The sequence below is a fragment of the Typopeltis vanoorti genome, chromosome 1 (genome assembly GCF_054136105.1).
Source record: "Typopeltis vanoorti isolate ZY-2024b chromosome 1, IOZ_Tvanoo_1.0, whole genome shotgun sequence".
NCBI classification, from domain to species: Eukaryota; Metazoa; Arthropoda; class Arachnida; order Uropygi; family Thelyphonidae; genus Typopeltis; species Typopeltis vanoorti.
This window is the reverse complement of record NC_143549.1, coordinates 150,201,385-150,227,249: the sequence shown is the minus strand read 5'-3', so window position 1 is coordinate 150,227,249 and position 25,865 is coordinate 150,201,385. Positions and strand designations below refer to the sequence as shown.

At 37.0% G+C, this 25,865-nt stretch overlaps 1 protein-coding gene across 2 annotated transcripts in view; it reads left to right on the top strand.

The window, feature by feature from the left end:
- LOC150110536 (uncharacterized protein ZK1073.1-like) overlaps positions 1-25,865 on the top strand; it is a 300,171-nt gene that overhangs the window by 249,776 nt on the left and 24,530 nt on the right. For both annotated transcript variants that reach the window (XM_090399645.1, XM_090399653.1), the window contains one exon: positions 15,021-15,156. In XM_090399645.1, the coding sequence (XP_090255771.1) occupies positions 15,021-15,156 (136 nt within the window). The remainder of the gene's footprint in view (positions 1-15,020; positions 15,157-25,865) is intronic.

Genomic DNA, 25,865 nt, shown 5'->3' with positions numbered 1-25,865 from the left:
GGCCCAAAAACAGTAGACTGTTTCCTTTCTCACCTCAATAGTCTTCACCCTAGAATGTAGTTTACCACAGAAAATGCAACTAATAATAGTTTAGCCTATCCAGACATCTTGGTAACATGCCTACCCAATGGTAACCTGTTCTTTTCCTTACCACCTTACCCCAGTCCTGAAGATACTTTCAGGCGCAAACTTTGTTTGCTCACACTTGGATAAAGGATTAAACTAAATTTATTATACTCTAACCAAGTGAAAAATAACCTTTCAACATCTTTCTCTAAATCCAGAGTAATTTATTAAAAAAAGGGTGGCACACCATTTGGCAACTCCTAGAGGTAGAGATGACCTGCGAATGCTTCTGCCTGGTATCTCAGCTTGGGCCTGGCTCCCACTGAAGAGACCTCAATAAAGGTCGAAACTAGTCTGGGTAGTGGCCCTTCCTTTAATGCATAACATTAGACATATCCGCAAGGAGATGTGTTTTGTATTATAGGATGGGACAGGAGTGTTGGTAGCTTGCTACACCTTTGCAACGAGTTGCCCTGGTGTTGTATCACCTTACCCCAGTCCTGAAGATACTTTCAGGCGCAAACTTTGTTTGCTCACACTTGGATAAAGGATTAAACTAAATTTATTATACTGTTCTTTTCCATATACAGGAAGCCCACACACACAGGCAGATACATTCACGGTTTTCAATTATCCCCCCCCTCAACAATATGGTATCATTAAAATGCTCGCCAGTAGAGCTAACTTTGTTCCAATGAGATTTCTCTCTTACAGCAGAACTTAATCATATACACCACACCTTCTTATCGCATGGCTACAGTTCCCATAGTATAAAAAAAAACAATCAATCCTTCCTCCAATCCTTGACCTTCTCTTCAGAAAAAGTTTAGTAATGCTATCATCACCATCCCCTATGTCCGAGGCATTTCAGGAAGATAGCCAGAATCTTAAAGAAATGCAATCTCTGCACAGCCTTTCAAGCCCTACTGTAAGCTTGCTACCATTATAAATATCAGCTCCATCCTTTCTGTGTGCCTGTAGTATATAAATTGCCCTGTTTCCACAAGATTGGTTTACTATGGGCAGACAGGAAGATTGACAAATATCCACATGGAAGAATACATAAAATACATCTGCAATCATGACTATGGTCAATCAGGCCTTGCAGACCATGCTTTAGATATGGCTCAAAGAATCAATTGGAAAAAGAATACCATGCTCCATTGCAATAAATTTAGAAGAGAAAGATTGTGTTTAGAATTTGCAACTATTCTCTCTAATTTAAATAAATATTTAAATTAGGCTAATAGTTAGGGAAGTTGCATTAAACTTCTCAAAATATGGGAAACACTAATACTTTGAGATCCCAATTTACATCCAAGGCTGCCAGCAGGTACCCACAGAGGGTGCCCTACCTAATTAGAACTCTACTCTTTCATTCAGATGTTTCACTTAGTTTTGTGTTGCTTTTGTGTGTATGATATGTCTTATATTGTACTCCCTGATGAAGTCTCAGTGACTGAGATAAAATATTGGAAGAGTTAAATAATATTTTTAATCCCTTCTCATTGCTGTGTCACTCTATTAAGTCTCTAACATGACTGTGAATGTTACTTGTCCCTAAGGTAATTCAGACCATAATCTAGTATCGATCTCATTTCCTGATGGTGCAACATGCACACAGCCACTTCTACCAGCATGTTGTTCGACATTATAAAAATGACAATTAGGATGATCTTTGCAACTTCTATGCTTCATTTTCTTGGTCAGGATACTGTTTCTAACATTCTGACAACACAAACATATGTACTGAACATATTATTGAAATAATCCTCATAGGTATGGAAACATTTATTCCAAATTCTACTCTACATTCTCAGTCCATAGCTAAGCCTTGGTTCTTAAAAAGGTGTACCAAAGCTGTACAAGTAAAGAATTGAACATACTTCAACTGGCTTTCATCCAAAACCCTATCTCCTTTAAAGTTTATACTAAAGCATGGAATAGCTATAAGAAAATTATCAACTAATCCAAAACAGATTTTGAAAGAGCTAAAGGCAGGAAACTTTCATCTTGTACAAATGCCAGTCATGCCTTTTGGGCTTGTGCTAAAGCCATCAGCTGCAACTTCTGTCCATCTCTGCTTGCACCACTATTACACTTGGATGGTTCTGTTACATCATCACCCACAGAAAAGCCAATCTCCTGGCTTCTTACTTCTCCTCTAATTCCTGTATGGTTGACCTTGGTAGATGCCCCCCCCCCCCCAACCATTCCAAATACTTATCACACCACATCCTCCTTGACCTTATACCAGAAAGAAATAAGAAGTTTATCCAAATTACATAAAAAGAAGTCTCCTCAAACTGATGGGATTTCTCTAATAATCGTGAAAACATGTGCTCCAGAGTTAGCTCTCACTTTTTCTTTCCTTTTATTAGACTTTCATATTCCACTGGTATCTAATCCCACAGCATAGAAATTAGCTCACATACAACGTATTCCCAAGAAAGGTGACAAATGCCTACCAACAATCTACTGCCCAATTTCTCTAACTTCAGTCCTCTCTAAAGTAAATGGAGAGACCCACCAACATTCAATTCCTACACTACCTTGAAAGTGCTCAACTAATAAATGATTACCAGTATAGATTCCACCACTGTCAATGAACAGAGGATCTGCTTACCTGTGTCACTCATCTCCAAATAAACACCATGGAAAAATTTAGTGTCTCAAGTAGTTGATATCTTCAAGGTTTTTGACAGGGGTTTGACACAAGAGTCTTTTAAGTAAGCTGACTACAAACTCAATACATGGCACACTGCACCTCTTTTTCTCATTTGGCAAATCATGTGCTGCTACACAAACCACCAGAGCAATCTCTCTACTCAATTCTGATCTCTAAACCATTAATCAATGGAGTTCAGACAACTTCATCAGTTTTAATACAAGCAAAAAAACATTTCTGCCTTATCTTCCATAAGAAAGAATAATTTTCTTGCAGCCTTACTCTTGGCAACACCCAAATCTCTTTACAAGATGAGATCTCTCTTCTTAGGATGACTCTATCATCAAACCTCTCTTGTAAATGCATTGCAACAATTACTTTCTTGGCATAAAAAAATTACGATTTCTCTTTTGCTCAACATACTTCTTTACCTCTGAATAGCTAATAACTATACAGTTCCCAAATCTACCCAGCCATTGAATACTGTTTTCACATTTGGGGCTGTGTCCCAAATGTGAAAACAGTATGGCACTGTCGATATAGTACAGAGTCTTACATTTCTGCACTCCAAAATGCAACATCTTGCACTTAATGATATTAAAACTACAACCTCACTCCTTTATCCAATAATATATCTATTCAAATCTTCCTAAAGGGAATTAACATCAGCAATGCTCGTAATTTTCCCAACTTTGTCATCAGCAAACAACTGAAGATCCCCAGTCAGTCCATGTGATAGATCGTTTACAAACAAGTTAAACATCAGGACCCCAAGAACAGAACCCAGACGTATGCCACTGGTAACCTCCTTTTTTGAGATACTGCTCCATCATACACAATCCATCTAACCAATATATTATATATTCCCATCCTTTGCAGCTTGTACACCAACTTTGTTACCTTATCATAAAATGCAAGTAAATTGCTAAAACAGGACCTACCCTTTACAAATCCATACTGACCATCATAAAGAATGCTATGTCCATCAACCCAATCCTGTATTCTATTCCTAACCAATCTCTACAATACTTTGACCACGACTTCAGTTATGCAGACTGGTCTATAATTGGAGACTTCTATCCTAGAACTATGCTTGTGGAGTGGTACTATTTTGCCTTCTTTCCACTCTTTGGGAACACTTATCTTCACTGTTTTTCTTTCTTTTCATACCACAAATATGTTCAACAGTGATCGTGAGGTGATCACCTGGGTTGTTGCTAGACATATGCAGACTTCTGTGAAGAAAGAATATATGTGGAAGTACAAGGCTGGCGATTATGACAAGCTTAAGAGATAGCTTTAATAAATTTTGTTTAATCCTTTATCCAAGTGTGTGCAAACAAAGTTCATGCCTGAAAGTATCTTCAGGACTGAGGTAAAGTGGTACAACACCGGGAAACTCCTTGCAAAGGTGGAGCAAGCTCCAAACACTCCTATCTCAGTATCTCCCATAATGCAAAACACATCTCCTTGCGGATATGTATAATGTTATGCATTAAGGGAAGAGCCACTACCCAGACTAGTTTCAACCTTTATTGAGGTCTCTTCAGTGGGAGCCAGGCCCAAGTGGAGATACCAGGCAGAAGCATTAGCAAGGTCATCTCCACCTATAGGAGCTGCCAAACAGTGTGCCACCTTTTTATTAAATTACTCTGGATTTAGAGAAAGATGTTGAAAGTTTATTTTTCACTTGGTCAGACTATAATAAATTTAGTTTAATCCTTTATCCAAATGTGTGCAAACAAAGTATCTTCAGGACTGGGGTAAAGTGGTTTGGAACTATAGCACAGAATGAGGAGTTGAGAGGTAAGGAAATAAATGCAGCTTGGGAATTGATAAAGAAATACATAACAACATCGATGTGTGAATGCATTCTGAAGGCCAAAAGGATGAATAAGGTAGGTGTAAAATGGATGAATGAGGAACTTAAGCATGAAATATGGAAAGTGAAGGTACTTTGGAGGCAGTACAAGATGAATAATGGTAATAATCAGTTACATGAAGGGTATAAAAAACAAGCCAGGAGAGTGACTCAGTTAGTAATATGTTATCAAATCAGGCAAAGAAAAACCCTAGAGAGTTTTTTTTTAAATATATGGAAAGTAGCAGGAAGGATGATTACAGTAAGATAATATTAATGGATGAAAATGGTAGAATGGTAACTGCTGCAGAAGAAATTGTTAAGGTATTCAGTGATCAATTTGTAAAGGTGTTTCATCCTGATCAAGATGGAATCATGAGGAACTCAGGTGTAAAGGAAATAGGAGAGGATGGCTTAAATGTGAAAAGCAGGAAGTATTTGAGGAAATAAATGACCTCGATGTCAATAATCTGATAGGATTTGATGGCATATCACTATGTGTCTTAAGGGAATGTTCCAGGAAATTGGCATGCCTGTTTGATAAGAGTGTTACAACAACGACACAGGTTCTAAGGGAGTGGAAAGAAGATAAAACTGTTCCACTGCATAAAGGTGATGATAAAGACTGTGGCTAAAAATTATAATCCAATCTGTATATCTGGAGTTGTGGTAAAGGTACCAGAGAGATTGGTGAGAAGTAAGATACAGAAATTGGTTGATAACAGCAGTATTCTCTGTGGTTTTTAAAGCATGAATTTTTTAAAGGGCGATCATGTTTTAATATCTTACTTATGTACTAGAACAAGGTGCCAAATACCTTGGACAGGGGAGATGCATATACAGTGGTGTACTTGGATTTTGCAAAAGCTTTTGATAGACTTCTACACAACAAGCTGTTAAATAAATTGAAACAGATGGGATTAGATAATAGACTTCTGAGTTGGATCAGTGACTGGTCATATAGGTATCAGAAAAAGAGGAAGGTCACTAGAAATGTGCCACAGAGGTCAGTTTTGGGACCATTATTGTTCAATTGGTATACTATTGATATTGAGATGGTTTAACTAGTGATATGATGCAAAATCAGAGAGCAATGCAGAGCCAAGCAGATGTTATGGCCTTAGAGGAGGACGTGAATAGATCGCATGAATGGGCAAGTAAGTGGAACCATCCGTTCCATGTTGTAAAGTGTAAAGGTTTTGAAATTTGGTAAGCAACAGTGGAAAGCAAAATATACACTTGGTCGGGAAACTTTAAAAGAGATAGAGGAGATGACAGATTTGGATGTGGTGGTGGACAAGGACATGAAATTCAGGGGCCATATTGTACAAGTTGTGAAGACATCACATCGAATAATGGCAACAATGCAGAAGACCTTGACATGCAGAAATAAACAGGTTATGATGCCATTATCTAAGGCCGTGATCAGGCCTCATATGGATTACTGCACACAGATTTGGCCAACAGGTTTTTCATGGTGATAAGGATATATTAGAAAGGGTCCAGAGAAGATTCACAACAAAGGTGGTCAGTGATCTTTGGAATGTGGAGTATGAGGACAGATGGCGAGAATGTAAATTGCAAAGCTTCATGAATAGGAGGATGGGGGGTGATATGGTTGAGACATATAAGCTACTCAGCTTTTATTTGGTTGCCATGGAAGAGATTTTTCATAGAATGGGGAGGGGGGTAGAACAAGAGACCACTGGAAACTGTATAAGGAGGGTGTGAGGAGTTAGTTCTTTGTATGTTGAGTGATTGGTAAGTGGATTGCAAAGAACTATCTTGAGTGTATGTGAGGACCATAGCCCGATATCCTGACCCTGAGATCAATAGCCGGCATCGATATTAAGGTGCTACCTCTCTATACACCTAATATATCATGGTCAATATCCATTTAATACTGAGCAAGGCCAGATTTTTCAGGTTTATTGTTGTTGTTAATATAAGATTGGTGTTCTTGTAGTCATTTTTTAACCGAACATCCTGTTTGTCCAAAGTACGAGCAGAGGCACTTACATTGATCTTCGTAAAAACACCAGGGAGGGAGAGAGAGAGGGGAGACTGTTTATCTTTCGTGGATTTTAACCAAGAGGAGATTTTGTTGATAAGGAAAAAAGTAGGAACTAAATTTTATCTTTTAATGATCTTAGCAATCATCTCAGAGATGCCTGAAATATATCGGTTTAAGTAAGTTTAGATTTTAGTAGTTATTGAAAGAGAGTATTGAAGCACTTCTATACTGCCCAAATTTAAATCAGAATGACTGTCTCTCTATTGCCAAGATTCAAGATTCTGGAAAGCCTTAAGATACTTCAAGCCTGTCATTAAAGGCTTGAAGTATCTTAAAATACTTCAAGCCTTTAATGGGCACAGGGACAGTTTCGCAGCATGAGTAATGATTTAGTGATATTAAATCTTCTTTACCTATAATTGATGCTAAGTAAAGGGGAATCCCTATAAAGTCCTATTTGTTAGTGGTCCATATATTTCTCTAATATAACTTCAGAATTCTTTTCCAGGTAAAAATCTAAAATAATTCAAGATACTTTAGATTTTCAATCAAAGAGAATAAAGAGAAGTTTATGAATAAGAGTTAGTTACTCAATATAAACCTTTATTACATTCTCTATGATCTGCTCTGATTCAAAATTTCCTTGCCATGTTGAAATTTCATAAAAGTAAAGAGCAATAATTAATATGTGAGTGACTTTTCTTCCATTCTTAGAACTAAACTAGAGACTGTCTATTAAAATTCAGCTAATTATAAAATTTTGCCTCATCATCTTGACAAATCACATTTATCTTTCAAGCCATATCCAGAAATAAATTTTCTCTGACTGGCAGCATTCTGTCATTTGGGAAATTAACAACAATGCAATCGCCTGGATGGTACAGAGCTTCTGTAAGAAAGGATATATATGCTTGGAACCACATATCATGTTTTATAGAAAGCTCAAGAGACAGCTTCGAGCAATAGGATAGGATGATTAGTTCCTTATCTGAAAAAAAGAACAATTAGAAAGAAAGGGTAAAAAAGGAGGAGGAGTGCTATTGATGATAGAAAAAAGAGTTATGTCCATACAAGGTAAAGGAAAGTGCAAGGTGGAAATAGTGCTAGTTGGTTTGAGGCAATATAGTGTGAGATAGAGGTGACTAGAATGAAATACTTTGCTGGATGTTGTTATAGACCTGGTACTGTGGATGGTAGTTACCAGGAAATGTATAAACAAATTAGCCAAGCAAATGGGAAAAGGGTGATCATTATGGGTGATTTTAATTACTGTGATATAGACTGGGATGACGAGATAGCAATTGGTAGTAAAGAAAATGAGTTTTCGTGGGACAACTACTTTAGACAATATGTAACAGAGGGCAGCATAAGGATTGAGGGTCTTGGATTTGATCATCTCATCAGAGGATGTTGAAAGTTTATTTTTCACTTGGTTAGACTATAATAAATTTAGTTTAATCCTTTATCCAAGTGTGAGCAAACAAAGTTTGCGCCTGAAAATACCTTCAGGACTAAGGTAAGGTAGTACAACATCGGACAACTTGCAGCAAAGGTGGATCAAGCTATCAACTCTTTGTCTCAGTATCTCCCATAATGCACAGCACATCTCCTTGAGGACATGTATACTGCTATGCATTAAGGGGGGGGGGGGCACTACCCATACCGGTTTTGACCTTTATTGAGGTCTCGTCAGTGGGAGCCAGGCCCAGAGTGGAGATGCTAAGGCAGACGCAATAGGAGAGGTCATCCTTACCTATAGGAGTTGCCAAAAGGTGTGCCACCTTATTACTAAATTACTCTGGATTTAGAGAAAGATGTTGAAAGTTTATTTTTCACTTGGTTAGACTATAATAAATTTAGTTTAATCCTTTATCCAAGTGTGAGCAAACAAAGTTTGCGCCTGAAAATACCTTCAGGACTAAGGTAAGGTAGTACAACATCGGACAACTTGCAGCAAAGGTGGATCAAGCTATCAACTCTTTGTCTCAGTATCTCCCATAATGCACAGCACATCTCCTTGAGGACATGTATACTGCTATGCATTAAGGGGGGGGGGCACTACCCATACCGGTTTTGACCTTTATTGAGGTCTCGTCAGTGGGAGCCAGGCCCAGAGTGGAGATGCTAAGGCAGACGCAATAGGAGAGGTCATCCTTACCTATAGGAGTTGCCAAAAGGTGTGCCACCTTATTACTAAATTACTCTGGATTTAGAGAAAGATGTTGAAAGTTTATTTTTCACTTGGTTAGACTATAATAAATTTAGTTTAATCCTTTATCCAAGTGTGAGCAAACAAAGTTTGTGCCTGAAAATATCCTCAGGACTGAGGTAAAGGCAAGAAAAATAAACTTTCAACATCTTTCTCTAAATCCAGAGTAATTTAATAATAAGGTGGCACACCTTTTGGAAACTCCTATAGGTAAGGATGACCTCTCCTATTGCTTCTGCCTTAGTATCTCCACTCTGGGCCTGGTTCCCACTGATGAGACCTCAATAAAGGTCGAAACCAGTATTGGTAGTGCCCCACCCCCTTAATGCATAGCAGTATACATGTCCGCAAGGAGATGTGCTGTGCATTATGGGAAACACTGAGACAAGGAGTTGAGAGCTTGATCCACCTTTGCTGCAAGTTGCCCCGTGTTGTACTACCTTACCTCAGTCCTGAAGATATTTTCAGGCACAAACTTTGTTTGCTCACACTTGGATAAAGGATTAAATTAAATTTTATTATCATCAGAGGATGTTATTATAAATGAGGTATCAAATCTCCCTCCAGTTGATGAGAGTAACCATGAAGTGATTACCTGGGTGGTTGCCAGACATGTGAAGGCTTCTGTGAGGAAAGAGTATATATGTGGAATTTCAAGGCTAGTAATTATGAGAAGCTCAGTAGATAGCTTGCAACTGTAGCATGGAATGAGGAGTAGGGTAGAAAGGAGATCAATGGTGCTTGGGTGATATTCAAGAACTATCCAGTTGAAGCAATGTCTAGTTATATTCTAAAGGTCAGAAAGTTAAATAAGGTAGTTGTGAAATGGATGAATGAAGAGATTAAGCATGCAATACAGGGGGAAAAAAGGCATTTTTCTCTGTATTGCAAAATAAGAGGAATGGTAATAATCAGTTTCTTTAAGAATACAAGGAGCAGGCAAGGAGGGTGACTCAGTTGGTAAGGGTAGCAAAAGTTCAGTATGAGTAGAAGTTGGCTAATGAAGCCAAAAAAAAAAAAAAAAATCCTAGGGAGTTCTTTCAATATGTAGCCAGCTAAAAAAAAAAAGATGATTATCGTAGTATTGTACTTATTGGAGAAAATGGTACAAGGACAACTGCTGTGGAGGATATAGTTGAGATATATAATGAGCAGTCCATAAAGGTGCTTCATGTTTGTGAATGTGACATCACAGAGAGTTCGAGAGCAGTGGATGATGAGGAGGAAAGACTTACTGTGAGTGAGGAAGAGATATATGGGGAATTAAGCAAATTTGATATTAACAGAGCTGCGGGACTTAATGATATATCACAGCGTATTTTCAAGGAATGTGCAAGGGAGCTGATATTTACCTTGACATATTTATTTAATATTAGTCTTATATCTGGTTAAGTTTCAAAAGGAGTAGAAGGAAGGAAGGCAAGATTATACCACTTCATAAAGGAGGTGACAAATTCAAGCATGGAAATCTGTGTGTCAGGTGTTATGGTTTATATCAGAGGGCACCAAAATAGGACTTTAGATCTTTTGTCCATTACAGTTGTATTGTTTCACTTACTCACTGATATGTATACATGGTGTTGTGCTCTGATGATGCTTATTTGAAATTCAGAGAAATATAAGGAGTTAATAAAACATCTTTTTATTAACTGCTTATATTTCCCTGAATTTCGTTTAAAATTAAGTCATGAATATTATTACTAGTTAATAATTACTAATAACCCTTTCCAGATTCACATCATCTGAAACAACTGAATATTCCTTTGCAATCCATTGACAATATCATTGATATTAAGGTTAAACAATACAGGTCCTAGTACTGTGCCTTGTGGGACTACATAACCTTCTACTTCTTTGTTATTGCTCCCTCATACACAACTCTCTGATACCTATCAGAGCCAACCTCCCAATCCAAGTCACTAACCTAACATTCAAATCCATGTACTGCAACCTAAATATCGGCTTATCATATGGCACCCTGTCAAATGCCTTTTAAAATCCAGAAAAATTGCAGAATATGCCTTTCCCTTCATCACCCACTCTTGTTTCTGTATTATGAAAGGCAATCAAATTACTAAAACACAAGCACTCCTTAACGAATCCATTCTGACTCTCACAGGTAAAATTACCCTCATTTGCTCAATGCTGTAAACGATCTCTCGCTAATTTCTCCAAAATCTTAACTACTAAAAGTGACCTTTTTATGAGCAACAAATATCGGAGGTTATATCAATAAGCAATGACAATTACTGTTATTATTACCATAAGACCCCATGGAGTCACAGACTTATCTAGGAAGTCCCTTTTGTCATATACTCAATTCATCACACCGTACCTTAAAAACATTCAAAATCTGCAGACATCCCACTTTCAAGCAGTGCATTCCAATCATTCACAACTCTCCATGCAAAAAACCTGCTTCTCACTCCCTCCTTATACAGCGTCCAAGGATAACCTCTTGTTCTCCCCTAAGCGTCCACCATTTTAGGAAAAACCTCTTCAACATTAATCATATCACAACCCCTTACCAACTTATATGTCTCTATCATATCATCTGTTTCTCCTATCCACTACATTCTGCAAATTGTATCATCTTAACCTTTCTGGAATGTTGTGTATGATGATACAAATTGTATCATCATACACAACATTCTGGAGATCAGAAACTGTTTTGGTCGATCACCTCTGAACCCTCTCCAACATCTCTTCATCCTTTTGAAAACCAGACCAAATCTATGCGTAGTTCATATGCAGCCTAATCAGAGCCTAATATAATGGAACCAGAATTTCCTTACTTCTACAAGTCAGTGTCCTCCACATCATTGCTAGAATTCATTGTGTTGTCCTCACAATTTTGACAATGTCCTCACAATTTTAGATCCTTATCACATGACGTCAAGATCAGTTATTTCCACCACATCCAACAATATATCCCCAACAAGAGTAAATTCTACATCCCATCTTTGTTTTCCAAATTTTAAAACCTTACATTTTGCAACATTGAACTGGCATCTTCACTCCTGTGCCCATTCAATCAGTCTATTCAAGTCTTCATGTAAGACCACAATATCTGCTCCACTCCTCACTGGTTGTCCCAAATTTGCATCATCTGCAAACAGCTGTATATTCCCATTCAAATCTTCTTCGATAACATACAGCTTAAACAGCAATGGCCCTAAAAAGAAGTACACCACTAGTGACGTTCCTCTTTTGGGATATCGCTCCATCATACACAACTTGTTGATACCTATCAGACAGCCAATCTCCAATCCAATGCACTTGTCTAATATCTAACCCCATCTACTGTAGTTTGCCTACCAACTTATCATGCATAATCTATCAAAAGCCTTTGCAAAATCTAAGTATACTACTGTGTATTATCCCTCTCTTCTGTCCAAGGAAGCCATCACCTTATTGTAATAAGTAAGTAGATTACTAAGCATGACCTTCCTTTAGCAAATCCATGCTGTCCATCAAAGATAATACCATTGTCTTATGAAGTTCCCTGTGACTGTGACTACTATGGGCAGACAGGAAGATCTATTAACATCTGCCTGGAAGAATATTTAAAATACATTTGCTACCATTATTATGGCAGATCAGGACTGACAGACCATGCTTTGGACACCCCTTCACACAGCATTAGATGGAAGAAAACTAGTGTGCTATTTAGAAGTCGTTACAGATCCAAAAGATTATTTTTTGAGTCAGCCATGGCTATGAAGAATTCTCCTCACCTGAACAAATATAATTGTATTAATTTGCAAAACATCTGGGAAACTGTTATCTTAAGAGCAACTCCCACATAGCTGTATTTGTTTGTTGTGCTCTGATGATGCCGATTTGAAATTCAGCGAAATATAAGCAGTTAACAAAACATCTTTTTTTTATTAAATAGTTCGTTTGGTGTTGTTAATACTGTTAAAAATAAGCCATGAATAACCATCAACACCTAAGCTTATCTGTTAGATAGTAATAATATTAGTTACTAGTAATTCCACATGCAGATCTGGTAGATCTTCCAGAGGATTTGAATAAAGTGGACAGATATCCAAATGAATGGGAGTATCAGCTTAATTTAGCTAAATGTAGTTTGGAATACATTGATAGGAGGCTGCATACTCTGCTGGAGGAAGTGGAGAGACAAGGGATCTTGGAGGGAGGGGGTATTGATAGAAACCTGAAATTCATTGAATATATTGCAAAGGTGGTGAAGGTAACCCAGGGAATTCCTGCAATACTGAGAAGGACACTGACCAGTAGAGATAAAACATTTTTTTATTCCATGTACAAAGTCCTGATCAGACCACACCTGGACTTTGCTCAGATTTGGTCCCCAGGATTTGAAGGGGATAAATTAACCATGGAAAAAGTGCAGAGGCAGATAACAAAGTTGGTATCAGGACTATGCAACATTAGTTATGAAAATAGGCTGAGGGAATGTGAACTGCAGAGTTTGGTAGATAGAAGAAGAAGAGGTGATATGATCGAGTCTTTTAAACTGTTGAGAGGTAGTTACAGGGTTGACACTGGGAAGTTATTTCATTTGGTGAAACAGGGTGAAGGAGCGAGGACAAGGGACCAGGAAGTTGCAAAAGAATGAGGAGTGGTTTCTTTGCATGGAGGATGGCTGAGCAATGGAATGCATTGCCTGACGGAGTGGTGAGAACACAAATGTGCTCTCACCGATGTGAATGAGTTCAGAGAGTGGTATGATAGTCTTTGTATTTTCCAATGATGAGACATGACCCCATGGAGGTCCTGAATCATAATAATAATAATAATAATAATATCTATTATGTGAATCTAGTAATCATCCAATCTCGTTTCATTTCATTTCTTATCTGTCTTGAGCTCTACTAATATTGAGTTTGAATTTGTTCCATTTTCTGTCTTATCCCTATTTGACCTCTCTGTTCAACCTGGTTTCCTGAAGAAAACAAGGGCCTTACTTAACAAGGCAACATCCCATTAGCAAGCAGGAGAAGGAAGGGTGATATGATTCAGACTTACAAACTTCTGAAAGGGTTATACAAGATTTCAGTTAATGGAATTTTTCAATTTATAAAGGGTGAGGAAAGGACAAGAGGACATCCTTGGAAGCTGAGAATAAATGCCGTTAAGGGTTAGATTTTTCTCTCAGGGTGGTGCATGATTCCAATGGATTGCAATTGGATGTTGTGAGTGCAAGCAGTGTGAATGAATTCAAGAATAAGTATGATAGCTGGTGTGTGTGGCCTCCTGGAGGTCTCTCTTAATAATAATAATTATTATTATTATTATCATGTTGTACCATCGTTTGTTATTTTGATTTAAGCCAGTAAGAATACAATTTGATTGATTAAATTTCAATTTGCCAGCCCGTCCTTGTTCAGTCAGCATCCAACCTATAAATGGGTTGCACCACAAGAAGATAAGGATTGGATAGAACTCAACAGGGCTATGTATTCCTTAAAAGGCTACATGAAGATTTCCTCCCAGTTATCCAGCTTTAACCCTTAAACATACCAAAGTAGTATTGCATTTGGTACTTTGACCAGCAATCAGTACTGACTTGTCTACACCCTTAAAGACAGAGAATAAAGATATCAAAGGAGATAGAATGCAAATATAATGACGGCCAATTATATCTGGATGTTAGAAAACAAAACTAAGGAAGAGAGATTATTAAAGAGCAACGGAGGAAAAAATTAGACCCATAATTATTTAATTTTAAATAAAATATCATTTTGTGTTCAATCAATTTTTTTTGAACAGTTTAAAGTTTTAAGTTTAAGAGATGGTTTTAATAGAAAATACAGATTCATACTGTTTGTTATTCAGATTGTCATGTTCTGAACATTCTGTAAAAATAAAAAAAAAATACTTCATATTTTCTGCATTTATAAAAAATTTTAGTCTGATAGGGAAAAAATAAATGTTAATTTAGAAATCAGCACCATTAAATTACCATAAATTGCTCATTACCTTGAAAACAACCGCTTAAAAAAATGATGGAATAGTGTTAACAATGTTATCTTGTGATCTTTCTTTTAACAATGAAAATATAAAGCAGATTTTCAAAGAAGCATACAGAAATTATAAACAATGATTTATTTTGGCTTATAATTAATACTTTAACATTTAATGGAATAAATAATTTACTTGAAAAATTTACATCAATTTCAAATTATATATAGAGTGATGCAAAATATTTACATAGAGCAATGGATGTGATGCTGGTTAGTGGAGGAAGAGCAGCACACCTTCAGGCCGTCCAAAACCTTTATGCCCGCATGGACAAGCAGAAAACTTCCTTTTTGAAACTGGACAGTGTAGGAGATGTCTTTGCACAAGCAGTATGTATCCTTGAAATAATTCATAATGAAGGTTTTGTTTCAATGAAAAATCATGAATAGTTTATATTGAGATTTAATGCATCACACGTTATTTCAAAGAACAAAATAACTTTAAGTCTACTGCATTCCCCTAGCCTACTGAAAATTGGCATATATATGCATTAATGATCAACCACATCACCATCAGAGTACATAAAAACATCCATTTATTATTAGATACTCCATTTACTCGCACATGCTAGTTCACTTTACAGAACACCAAGAATAATCAAAAATATTTTAATCAATAATTGATAAGCAAAAAAAACATCAAAATTATTAATCAATAATTTTGGGATTCCCAAGGAATATCATGATAGACTATTTGGAAAAGGGGGGTAAGACAATAACAGGAGTCTATTATGCATCATTGTTGGACCGTTTAAAAGAAGAACTGAAGAAAAAATGGCCATGATAGACACACACACAAAAAAAAAAGATGCTCTTCCATCAAGATATGGCCCACACATGGGCCATCGCAATGGCAAAATTGCACGAATTGAGATTCGAAGAACTGAAGAAAAAATGGCCATGATTGGCACGCACACACACACACAAAAAATGCTTTCATCAAGACAATGCACCATCCCACACATGGGCCATCGCAATGGCAAAATTGCATGAATTGAGATTCGAATTGGTTCCACATCCACCATATTCACTGGACTTGGCCCCATGTGACTTCTTCTTTTTCCCAAACTTAAAAATTTGGCTCGGTGGGAAAAATTTTTCTTCGAATGAGGATGTCATCAAGGCTGTCAATGACTATTTTGCACAATGCAATTTGACAAATCCTACTTTCTAGATGGGATGAAAAAATTGGAAACTTGGGGGAACAAATGTGTAGACCTCGATGAAGACTATGTTGAGAAATAAAGATGATTTTTTCCAAAAAAAAATGTGTTTAACTTATTTTTTTACCAAACTTTTCAAACAACCCTCATAAACAAGAGATTCGTAATAAAAAAATTATGTGAAAGGAATACCATGTGCTAAAGATGTCAGTTACAAAAATTTTAAGAAGCAGACCAGGATAGTTGCTGCTACTGTATAGAAAGCTAAATCCGAGTGTGAAAAAAAACTGACTCTGCAAGCTAAAAACAACCCAAAAGAATTTATTATGATATATTATCATGCTGCAAGAAAAAGAATGAATATGAAAAAAAATTCAGTAAAGTTTTATTCAATAAAACTTTAGTGAATGCAGGTAACAAGTGCAGAAGATTGTTCAACTAATGAATGCCGATTTTGCTAAAAGATACCAAACTGGTATATGCAACATTGAGCTCACTGCTACCTCTTTAGTGGATGAAGAAACTCAGTGAGTATCAGGAAAAGAGGTACTGGAGCTGTTGTATAAACTGAATAAGAATTTGGCAATGAGGACTGATGAGATATCAGCACAGGTATTCAGCTGAACCTATTCCTTTCACTGGGATATATAATTTGCCTTTCAGAACAGGGATGATTCCACAGAAGTGGAAAGAATGTATGGCAATTCCATTACACAAGGGTGGTGCAAAGATTGATATATCCAACTATCTATCGACCTATTATCTCTGGAGTGGTAGTGAAGATTTGAAAAGTTGGTCAGAGCTCGCATTCAGAAATAAATTGACAGAGAATTTTGCAATGAACAGCATGTGTTTATTAAGGGAAGATCAAAAGATTTGACTAACTTGCTTACATTTTTATAATAATGTTACCATTGAGTTAGATAAGGGGAATAGATACACATGATACTTTTGGACTTTGCTCAGGATACAGCATGGAAAACTGTTGCATAAATTGGAAAAGATGGAATTGGATTGGATTATAAAATATTAGCCGGATAAGAGGATGGCTGTCTGAAAGACATCAAAAACTGGTATATGGGAGATGTGAGTCTGCAAGATTTAAGGTAACTAGTGGTATACACACAGGGATCAGTCCTTGGTTCATTATTATTCAATCTTCACATTAAAGATGCTGGAATGGCTTTTACAAGAGACATACATAGTGATGATGATGCAAAGATAAGCAGGGTAATCAGGAATGCAACTGATGTGCAGTTCTTGCAGCATGAATGGAAATGAAAATGGCTATCAGTTCAATGTTAGTAAATGTAAATTTCTACACTTTGGTTTAATGAGATATTAAATGGCATATTACATTGGTAGGATTATGCTAAAAGAAACTGATTATTATTATTACGTGACACCTCCAGGGAGTTCAAAGACTCATCGAGGGAGGGCACCTACTCTACAACTCTGTCTCTACCAACTATATACCAATGCAATATATTGCCAATCTTGGAGTTCTATTAAATAAGGAATTAAAGTTCATATAAGATTGCAAATATAACTCAGGATGACTGCAATACTGAAATGAACCTTGACTTGGCTACCTTCACTTGAACAACTGTGCACAGGCCTGGTCTTCTGGTTTCTGTGGTGATGTGGAGACAGTGCTAAAGATGATTTCAGGATTGTGGAATATAGATAATGAAGACAGATTGAGCATTTTTAGGCTGCAGACACTAGAAATCAGGAGAATGAAGAGTGTTATGATTGAGACTTACAAGCGTTTGAAAGGGTCACACAGGATACCACTATATGGAATTTTAATTTTATGGAAGGTGGGGAAAGAACAAGAAGACATGACAGCTGGTACAGGTGATATGTGGCTTTCCTTGATGATTTCTTGGGAAACTCTCTTAATAATAATAATAATAAAAGAACAAGTAAGGAAGTCATATTGTACAAAATCATAAAAAGATACATAAATTATACTCAATAAGAAGTTTTGCTGTTCTTATCCTTATTTTACCAAAGCATGCGCAAATAAACTACTTAGGCTACTTTGTACATAAGTAGATAAACTCGCACCAAGTTACCTTATCCCATAATGAACAGAGGATACTGTGCATTATGGGATAGGGTAATTTCACATGAAGTCAACTGCCTTTTTTTCTATGCAACTAGTCTAATGCAAAATATATTTCATATGCAAATTCTCATTTACTCACACCTCCGTAAAAAGATAAAAACATGAATATCATTTTATATACATATGTATATATACACACACTGCTTGGAAAGAAGTCAATGGATACCATGGTGTGAGGAACAAATAGCCATGGTACCCACCTTAATAAGATATAGGATCCCCTTTCACTGCAACAATCCTATGGGACATACTTTCCACAAGAGTACAATAGCGATCAATGGGAATTTTGTACTTTTGTTCCTATAGGCATGTAATGAGGTCCTGGACTGTTGTGAGACAGGTTTCCATTGACCTCACCTGTTGTTTCAGGTCATCCCATAGATGTTCAATAGAGTTGTGATGCTCTGTGGGTACCACTCAAGTATGGTGACATTCATGTCCCCATGTGTTGCTGCTGTAACTGGACATGTTCATGTCTAGTTACAACAGCCTTAAAACATGGTGCACTGTCTTGATGATAGAGACAATGGTCAGTTCCACAAAAATGCCACAAAGTAGGTAACATTGCATTGTGAAGAATATTCAGATACCTCTTGGAGTTCAATGTTCATGGCACACCATAAAACAGATGTCTGAGGCCAAAGCAGGACCATACCATCACACCGGCACCTCTGAATTTCATAGCTGGGATTACACATTCTGGTAAGAGACATCAACGGACATCCGCAATACCCATCCATCTGCTCAGTAGAGAATGTAGCATGATTTCTTGCTTCATAACATAGCTTTCCAAGTTTCCATGTCTCGATGTACACGGAAACTTGGAAAGATTCTTCAGATGCCTCTTTGCATCTGAAGATGATGCTGTATGTGGTTGGGGTAATGTGGGACTTGCATATTGTGGTCCTACCAAGGAAATCCATATTGTAAGCCTCGGTCCTGAATGTTTTTTGTGCAGATTCATGTTCCAGTTGATGCTCGCAACCTCGCATTCAACGTGTCAATCAACAAATGGCAGTTTTTATATATTATCCTTCATGGCACCCTATCGTCATGTTCAGTGAGTATGGTGGTTACTGCTTTGTCCACTGTGATTAGCATTTGCAGTTTGACTCCATACATTTCATCTCAGTATGGTATCACCAATTATTGACCTTGGATGGCCCAATTTATCAACAGTTTGCCAAACAGATAGGCCTGCAACATGGCATCCTATCACAACACTTCCTTCAAAACTCCATCAGCTCCTTTCTCATGGCCATTTCACCTGGACAGTTGCACCAACTTGGGAGCGTCATATTCCTCCAATTTATACTGGCTACAAAAACATGTGACTCATTGATGCACCTTGCCCATGGGGATGTCCATTGATTTCTTTCCAAGCAGTGTGTAATATGTCAGTATTGTTATATGATTGTGTATAAATATACATGGAAAAAAAGAATAAATAATAACAAAACAAAAGTAAATAAATATAAAATAAGGTGAAATAATGAACGGGAAGGAAAGAAGAAAGATAAAATGAGTGAATATGCACAAATCATCCTTTCCAGGTGGTGAATTCATGGTAATGTACATTGGTTTGGCCACTGTGGTGATTAGCCTTAGCCAGTATATGTTTCTGCACATTAGTCTGAGACCACATAACTCAGTGCTGAGTTATTTCTCAGATTGTAACTTTTTTGGAAATGGTTTTCCCCGATAAAATAAAACTAATTTTGAACACATTTGGTAGTGGATACATTTATATTCAGGTATAAATATGAATTTAAATAATTGACAGTGTTTATGATATTGCAACCCTGGATGGCCTTATGTCTCCTGGTGGAAAGTAAAAAAAAAAATAATAATTTCTTATCAAATAATAATTTATTATTTGATAAGAAAATATCAAATCTCACCTGCTTTTACCTGTGGTTTATCTTTTATCATTTATCTGTGGTTCAGATATGATATAATATAATAGAAAAGCACAGAAAAAACTATATAATCATATTATTATATAATTCTTAACTATATAATCATATTATGATTATAATTTACTGATAACATCAAATTTCAGAGAGAACTACTAAATCCATCATTAGTTATACAAAGACTAGATGCTAGTTTGAAATGAGATGAGAGAATAATAATCAGCTGACTCTTCCAAGCATACTAGAATTTGTCACAGATTATGAACATGTATGACAGATTAATACAAATAACACTCAGTTATTTAAAAAAAAATAATAATAAATTAATTACAGTTGCTTAGGATCAGAATTTCCCAACCTTTTAGAATGGATAAACCATCATATGTATTCAAATTCAGGCAATGTAACCAGATTTTGTGTGGACAGGGCTGGGTATAGATCCCAAAACATTATTATTATAATTACCACCCCAAGACCTCATGCAGTCAAAGACTCATCTGGGAGGTCCTTTTATCACACCCACAGCTCATCATACCATGTTTTAAACACATTCAAACTCTTTGCAGACACCACATTCTCAGGCAAGGCATTCCAATCATTCACAACTCTGCACGAAAAAAACCTGCCTCTCACTCCCCTACTCACACCCTCTTTATACAGTTTCCAGGGCTGACCTCTGGTTCTCCCCTGATCTCCCACTATTCTCTGTAAAACTTCTCCAGCATTGATCCTATAACAACCCCTTAACAAATTGTAGGTCTCTATCATATCTCCCCTCTTTCTCCTGTCCACCATACTCTGCAAATTACATCTTCTCAATCTTTCCTCATACTCAACATTCCAGAGGTCAGAAACTACCTTAGTCAGTCTCCTTTGGACCCTTTCCAACATCTCTTCATCCTTCTGAAAACCGGTGACCAAATCTGGGCACAATAGTCCATGTGTGGCCTAATCAAAGCCTTATACAACGGAACAAGAATCTCCCTACTTCTACACATCAGTGTCCTCTGCATCATTCCCAGAAGCCTTTGTGTTGTCTTCACAATTTTGGCGATGCGTCCCCTAAATTTTAGATCCTTATCCACTATCATCCCCAGATCTCTTATTTCCTCTACCTCCAACAATATATTCTCACCAAGCATAAATTCTGCATCCCATCTTTGTTTTCCAAATTTTAAAACCTTACATTTTGCAACATTGAACTGACATCCCCATTTCCATGCCCAATCACTCAATCTATTCAAGTCTTCCTATAAGGCCACAACATCTTCACTACACTTCATGGTTCGTCCCAACTTTGCTTCATCTGCAAAACTGAATATCTCCATCCAAATCTTCACTTATATCATTAATATACAAGTTAAACAGCAATGGACCTAAAACAGACCCCTGAGGCACTCCACTAGTGACTTTCCTTTTCCTGGATATTGCACCCCTTGTTGATACCTATCAGATAGCCGGTCTCCAATCCAATGCACCAATCTAATACCCAACCCCATCTGCTCTAGTTTGACTGTCAACCTATCATGAGGTACTCTATCAAAAGCCTTTGCGAAATCCAAGTATATTACTGTGTATCCTTTTCCTCTGTCCAAAGAAGCAGTCACTTTATTGTAATAAGTAAGTAGATTACTAAAACATGACCTCCCTTTAGTAAATCCATGCTGTCCATCAAAGATAATACCATTGTTATCAACCCAACTCTGCATCCTAGTTCTCACAAGCTTCTCCAACAACTTAACCACAACTAACCTGGCACACAGATAGGCCTATCGTTTGATGCTTGAGTTTAATCACCTCCTTTATGAAGTGGCACAATCTTGCCCTCTTTCCACTCCTTAGGAACTTGACCGAGTGCAAGACTCATATTAAAAAAATATGTCAAGGCAAATGTCAACTCCCTGGCACATTCTTTCAGAATACATGGTGATATATTATCAAGTCCCACAGCCTTATTAACATCTAGTTTACTCAACTCCCCATACACCTCTTGCTCACCTACAATCAGTCTCTCCTCCCCATCATCAACTGCTCTCAATCCCTCCATGAAGTCACATTCACAAGATTGAAAGATCTTTATGAACTGCTCATTAAGTATATCTCCACCACACATTCTGCATCAGCTGTCTTTATACCATTTTCTCCAATCAATGTCATCCTTCCATAATTATTCTTTCTTTTGCTGGCTACATATCGAAAGACCTCCTTAGGATTCTTTTTGGCTTCATTAGCCAACTGCTGTTCATACCTCTCTTTAGCTACCCTCACCAACCAAGCTGCCCTCTTTGATTGGTCTTTGTAGACCTCATGGAATTGGTTATTTCCACTTCTCTTATGCTGCCTTCACAATGCCCTTTTCTCTGTATCATATGCTTAATCTCTTTATTCATTCATCTCACACCCACCTTATGTAACCTTCTTACCCTTGGAATACATTTAGACATTGTATTTACTAAACAGTTTTTGAAAATCCCCCAAGCTGCACTGATCTCTTTTCCGGCTAACTCCTCATTCCACGCTACACCCACAAGCTATGCTTATTTTATGTGCAAATTGCTATGCTTATTTATGGAAGTTAGGATATTAGAAATGAGGAAGACCAAATTATCACATTAATTGAGTTGATTTGCCCAGAAATTGTAGGAATAAGCAAAACATTTGGATGAGGATGAAAGTATGATAGGAACAGAAATGGAAGCGCACGATGTCATATATATGGTTATATGGCCCACCAAAAATCCATAAACAAAATGTACTATTACATCCCACTGTGGATGTAATTGATTCTCCCACATACAAATTAGCCAAACATTTAACCAAAGTGCTTTCATAATGTACTAGTGACACTCCATCATTATCCAAGCCATATTTCCTCTTAATATCTGTTCTCAGAACTAAAACAGTTCACTGTGAAACTCGCACTGTTTCGTTTGGCAAGAAAATCCTACAAACAGATAGAGAGAGACATGGATTCTACACTTTCTCTAATCCTGGTCAACTTCATGGAGACCTTTGAAGAAAAACTCTTAAATTCTGCCCCATATACTGTTTGGCTATGCTACATAGATTATGTGTTCTCAATTTTGCAGCATGGCCTGAATACTTTCGATATTTTCTTAACACAATTAAACAATCAACATCCCAGGATCCAGTTTACTTTATAAAAAAAAAATAACAGCAGTCTCCCCTTCCTAGACACTCTGATTACATTTTGAATGATGGGGATCCATCAGGCTGGCATTATCTGTTTACAGAAAACCCCACATACTGGTAGATACATCCACCAGCAGTCACATCACTTCACCTCCCAGCAATATGGGATTATAAAAACTCTATATAACAGGGCAAAATTAATCAGTTCTGATAACATTGTCCTAACTACTGAACTCCATATTCTCAACACTATCTTGATGTATCCAATGGCTACAACCCTCACATAATCCAAAAAATATTAAACCCTATAACTGCACCCCCCCCCCTTCAGAGCAGAGATTACACAAAATCTATCACCATTCCATATATCTAGGATACTTATTTAAGTAAAGGGATATTATATCCCATATTGTTTCTTTGCCGAATAAGAAACTCAGAGTTTCATGCCGAATATAGAAACTATATAAAGTTTGGCGATTCCAAGCATAAGCAAATACCTGGATAGAGCAGCAACTGACCCTTGAAGGTATGAGTTGCCTCAGCTTGCACAACCTTCAAGGGTCAGTTGCTGCTCTATCCATATTTGCTTACGCTTGGAATCGCCGAACTTTATATAGTTTCTATATTCAGCATGAAACTCTTTGAGTTTCTCATTCAGCAAAGAAACAATATGGGATATAATATCCCTTAACTTAAGTTCATGTCACTGAATTGAAGCCTTTGGCTCTTCATTATAATTAGTAATTTAATAGGACACCTCTTGGCAATTCTCATAGAAGGGATGTAAGTTCTGTTCGCTACAAACTTGGTATTAACTTGGTCTACCTACTCACTGAGACCTCAAAAAAAGGTCGAAACCGGTCTGGGTAATGACCTTCTCTCATAATGTTGAACAATAATACAGCTCCTAGGAGTTAAGTTCACATTATGGGTAAATATCAAGAATAGTGATCGGAGCTTGCTCAACCCTTTGTATGAGTTGCCTCAGCTTGCACTACCTTCAAGGGTCAGTTGCTGCGCTATCCAGGTATTTGCTTACGCTTGGAATCACCGAATTTTATATAGTTTCTATATTCGGCATGAAACTCTTTGAGTTTCTTATTCGGCAAAGAAACAATATGGGATATAATATCCCTTTTCATGTTGCCGAATTGAAGCCTTTGGCTCTTCATTATAATTAGTTATCTAGGATACATCTGAAAAATTAACAAAAACCCTAAAGAAATACAACCTTACAACTACTTACAGACCACATAAAAAATTGGCATCTCTTATCTGTCCCACTAAAGACCAGCCACATTTCCTAGACCTTCCAGGTGTCTATCAGGTCCCTTACAGTTGCAAACTGCCTTACTATGGACAAACAAGCAAAACAGCCAATATTAGAATATCTGAATACAAGGACTAAATTCACTTCCACCAATACTGGATTTGCTGAACATGCTTTGGACACCCACCACAAGATATGCTAGAAAAAGGCCACTCTATTACACTGCAACAAATACAAATATGACAGGCTATTCCTCAAATCTGCCTCAACCCTGAGAAACTTTCCAAACCTCAACAAATTTAGGTGCATGAGACTATCCCAAATTTGGGAAGCATACATACTAAGATCTTCAGCCCAACTGCCAAGACTACCCAATTTAGCCCACTAAGGGGTGCCATTTAGCCTCATTTACCCAGTATTAGTATCTGATTGCACATCCCTGATGATGGCAATGTAATGTTACTAAAATATAGGAAGTATTAATTAACGTTATTATAATTAATATTTAGTATATATTGTCATTTCCTGAAAAATAATAGCAATATATAAGCCATTATTAGAAAATATTTCATAGACTTGGCCACTCATCTCTGGATTCTCTCCACCACTACCTCTTCATTACAAAGAAAACCAAGTGACCAAATCTATGCACAGCAGTCAAGATGTGCTGGATCATAGCCTTATAAAGAGGAATAATAACCTCCGTATTTCTACTTGTCAATGTGTTCTTCAACGTTCAAGTAACCCTTTAAGTTATTTTTCCAACTTTTGAAATAAACTCCTCTCTCTCTCTCCCCCCACCTCAATGAGTCTTTGACTCATGAAAGTTGATGTAATAATAATAATATGCCTAATGCAAACCTCAGGTATCTGTTTACCATCAACTCCAAACCCCTCACCTCATCAATTTCCTGCAGTCCAGTACCATCAGTGTAATGCATTTGTGTATTACACCACTGCCATGATGACCATCACCATGCTTACTGGAGGCCTGAAGTGGCTTAAAAAGGTTCCATGTTTGGTCTCTAGAGCAAGATTTTGAGACTATCTAAAAATAAAGAAAAAAATTACAAAAAAAAAATGTATGATTTGCTAAAAATTGAAGAAAAAATTCTTAGCCCACCCATAGCACAAAATGCACTATAGGTTTACTACTAGCCTTTCATGGATGGGAACCACATCAAAAAATAAATAAATAAATAAACAAAGAAATAAAAAATTTTTAAAATTATAAAAGTAATAATAAATAGAAAAAATCTTTAGTCTCTACCCACAGTACTACAGGCTAACAATATATAGATTTACAAAGTATTATAAGTTTACAAACACATTTAACGAATGGAAGCCATAAAAAAATCTCACTGCTATATTCACATTGATAATTTTTGGTATGCTGAGCACCT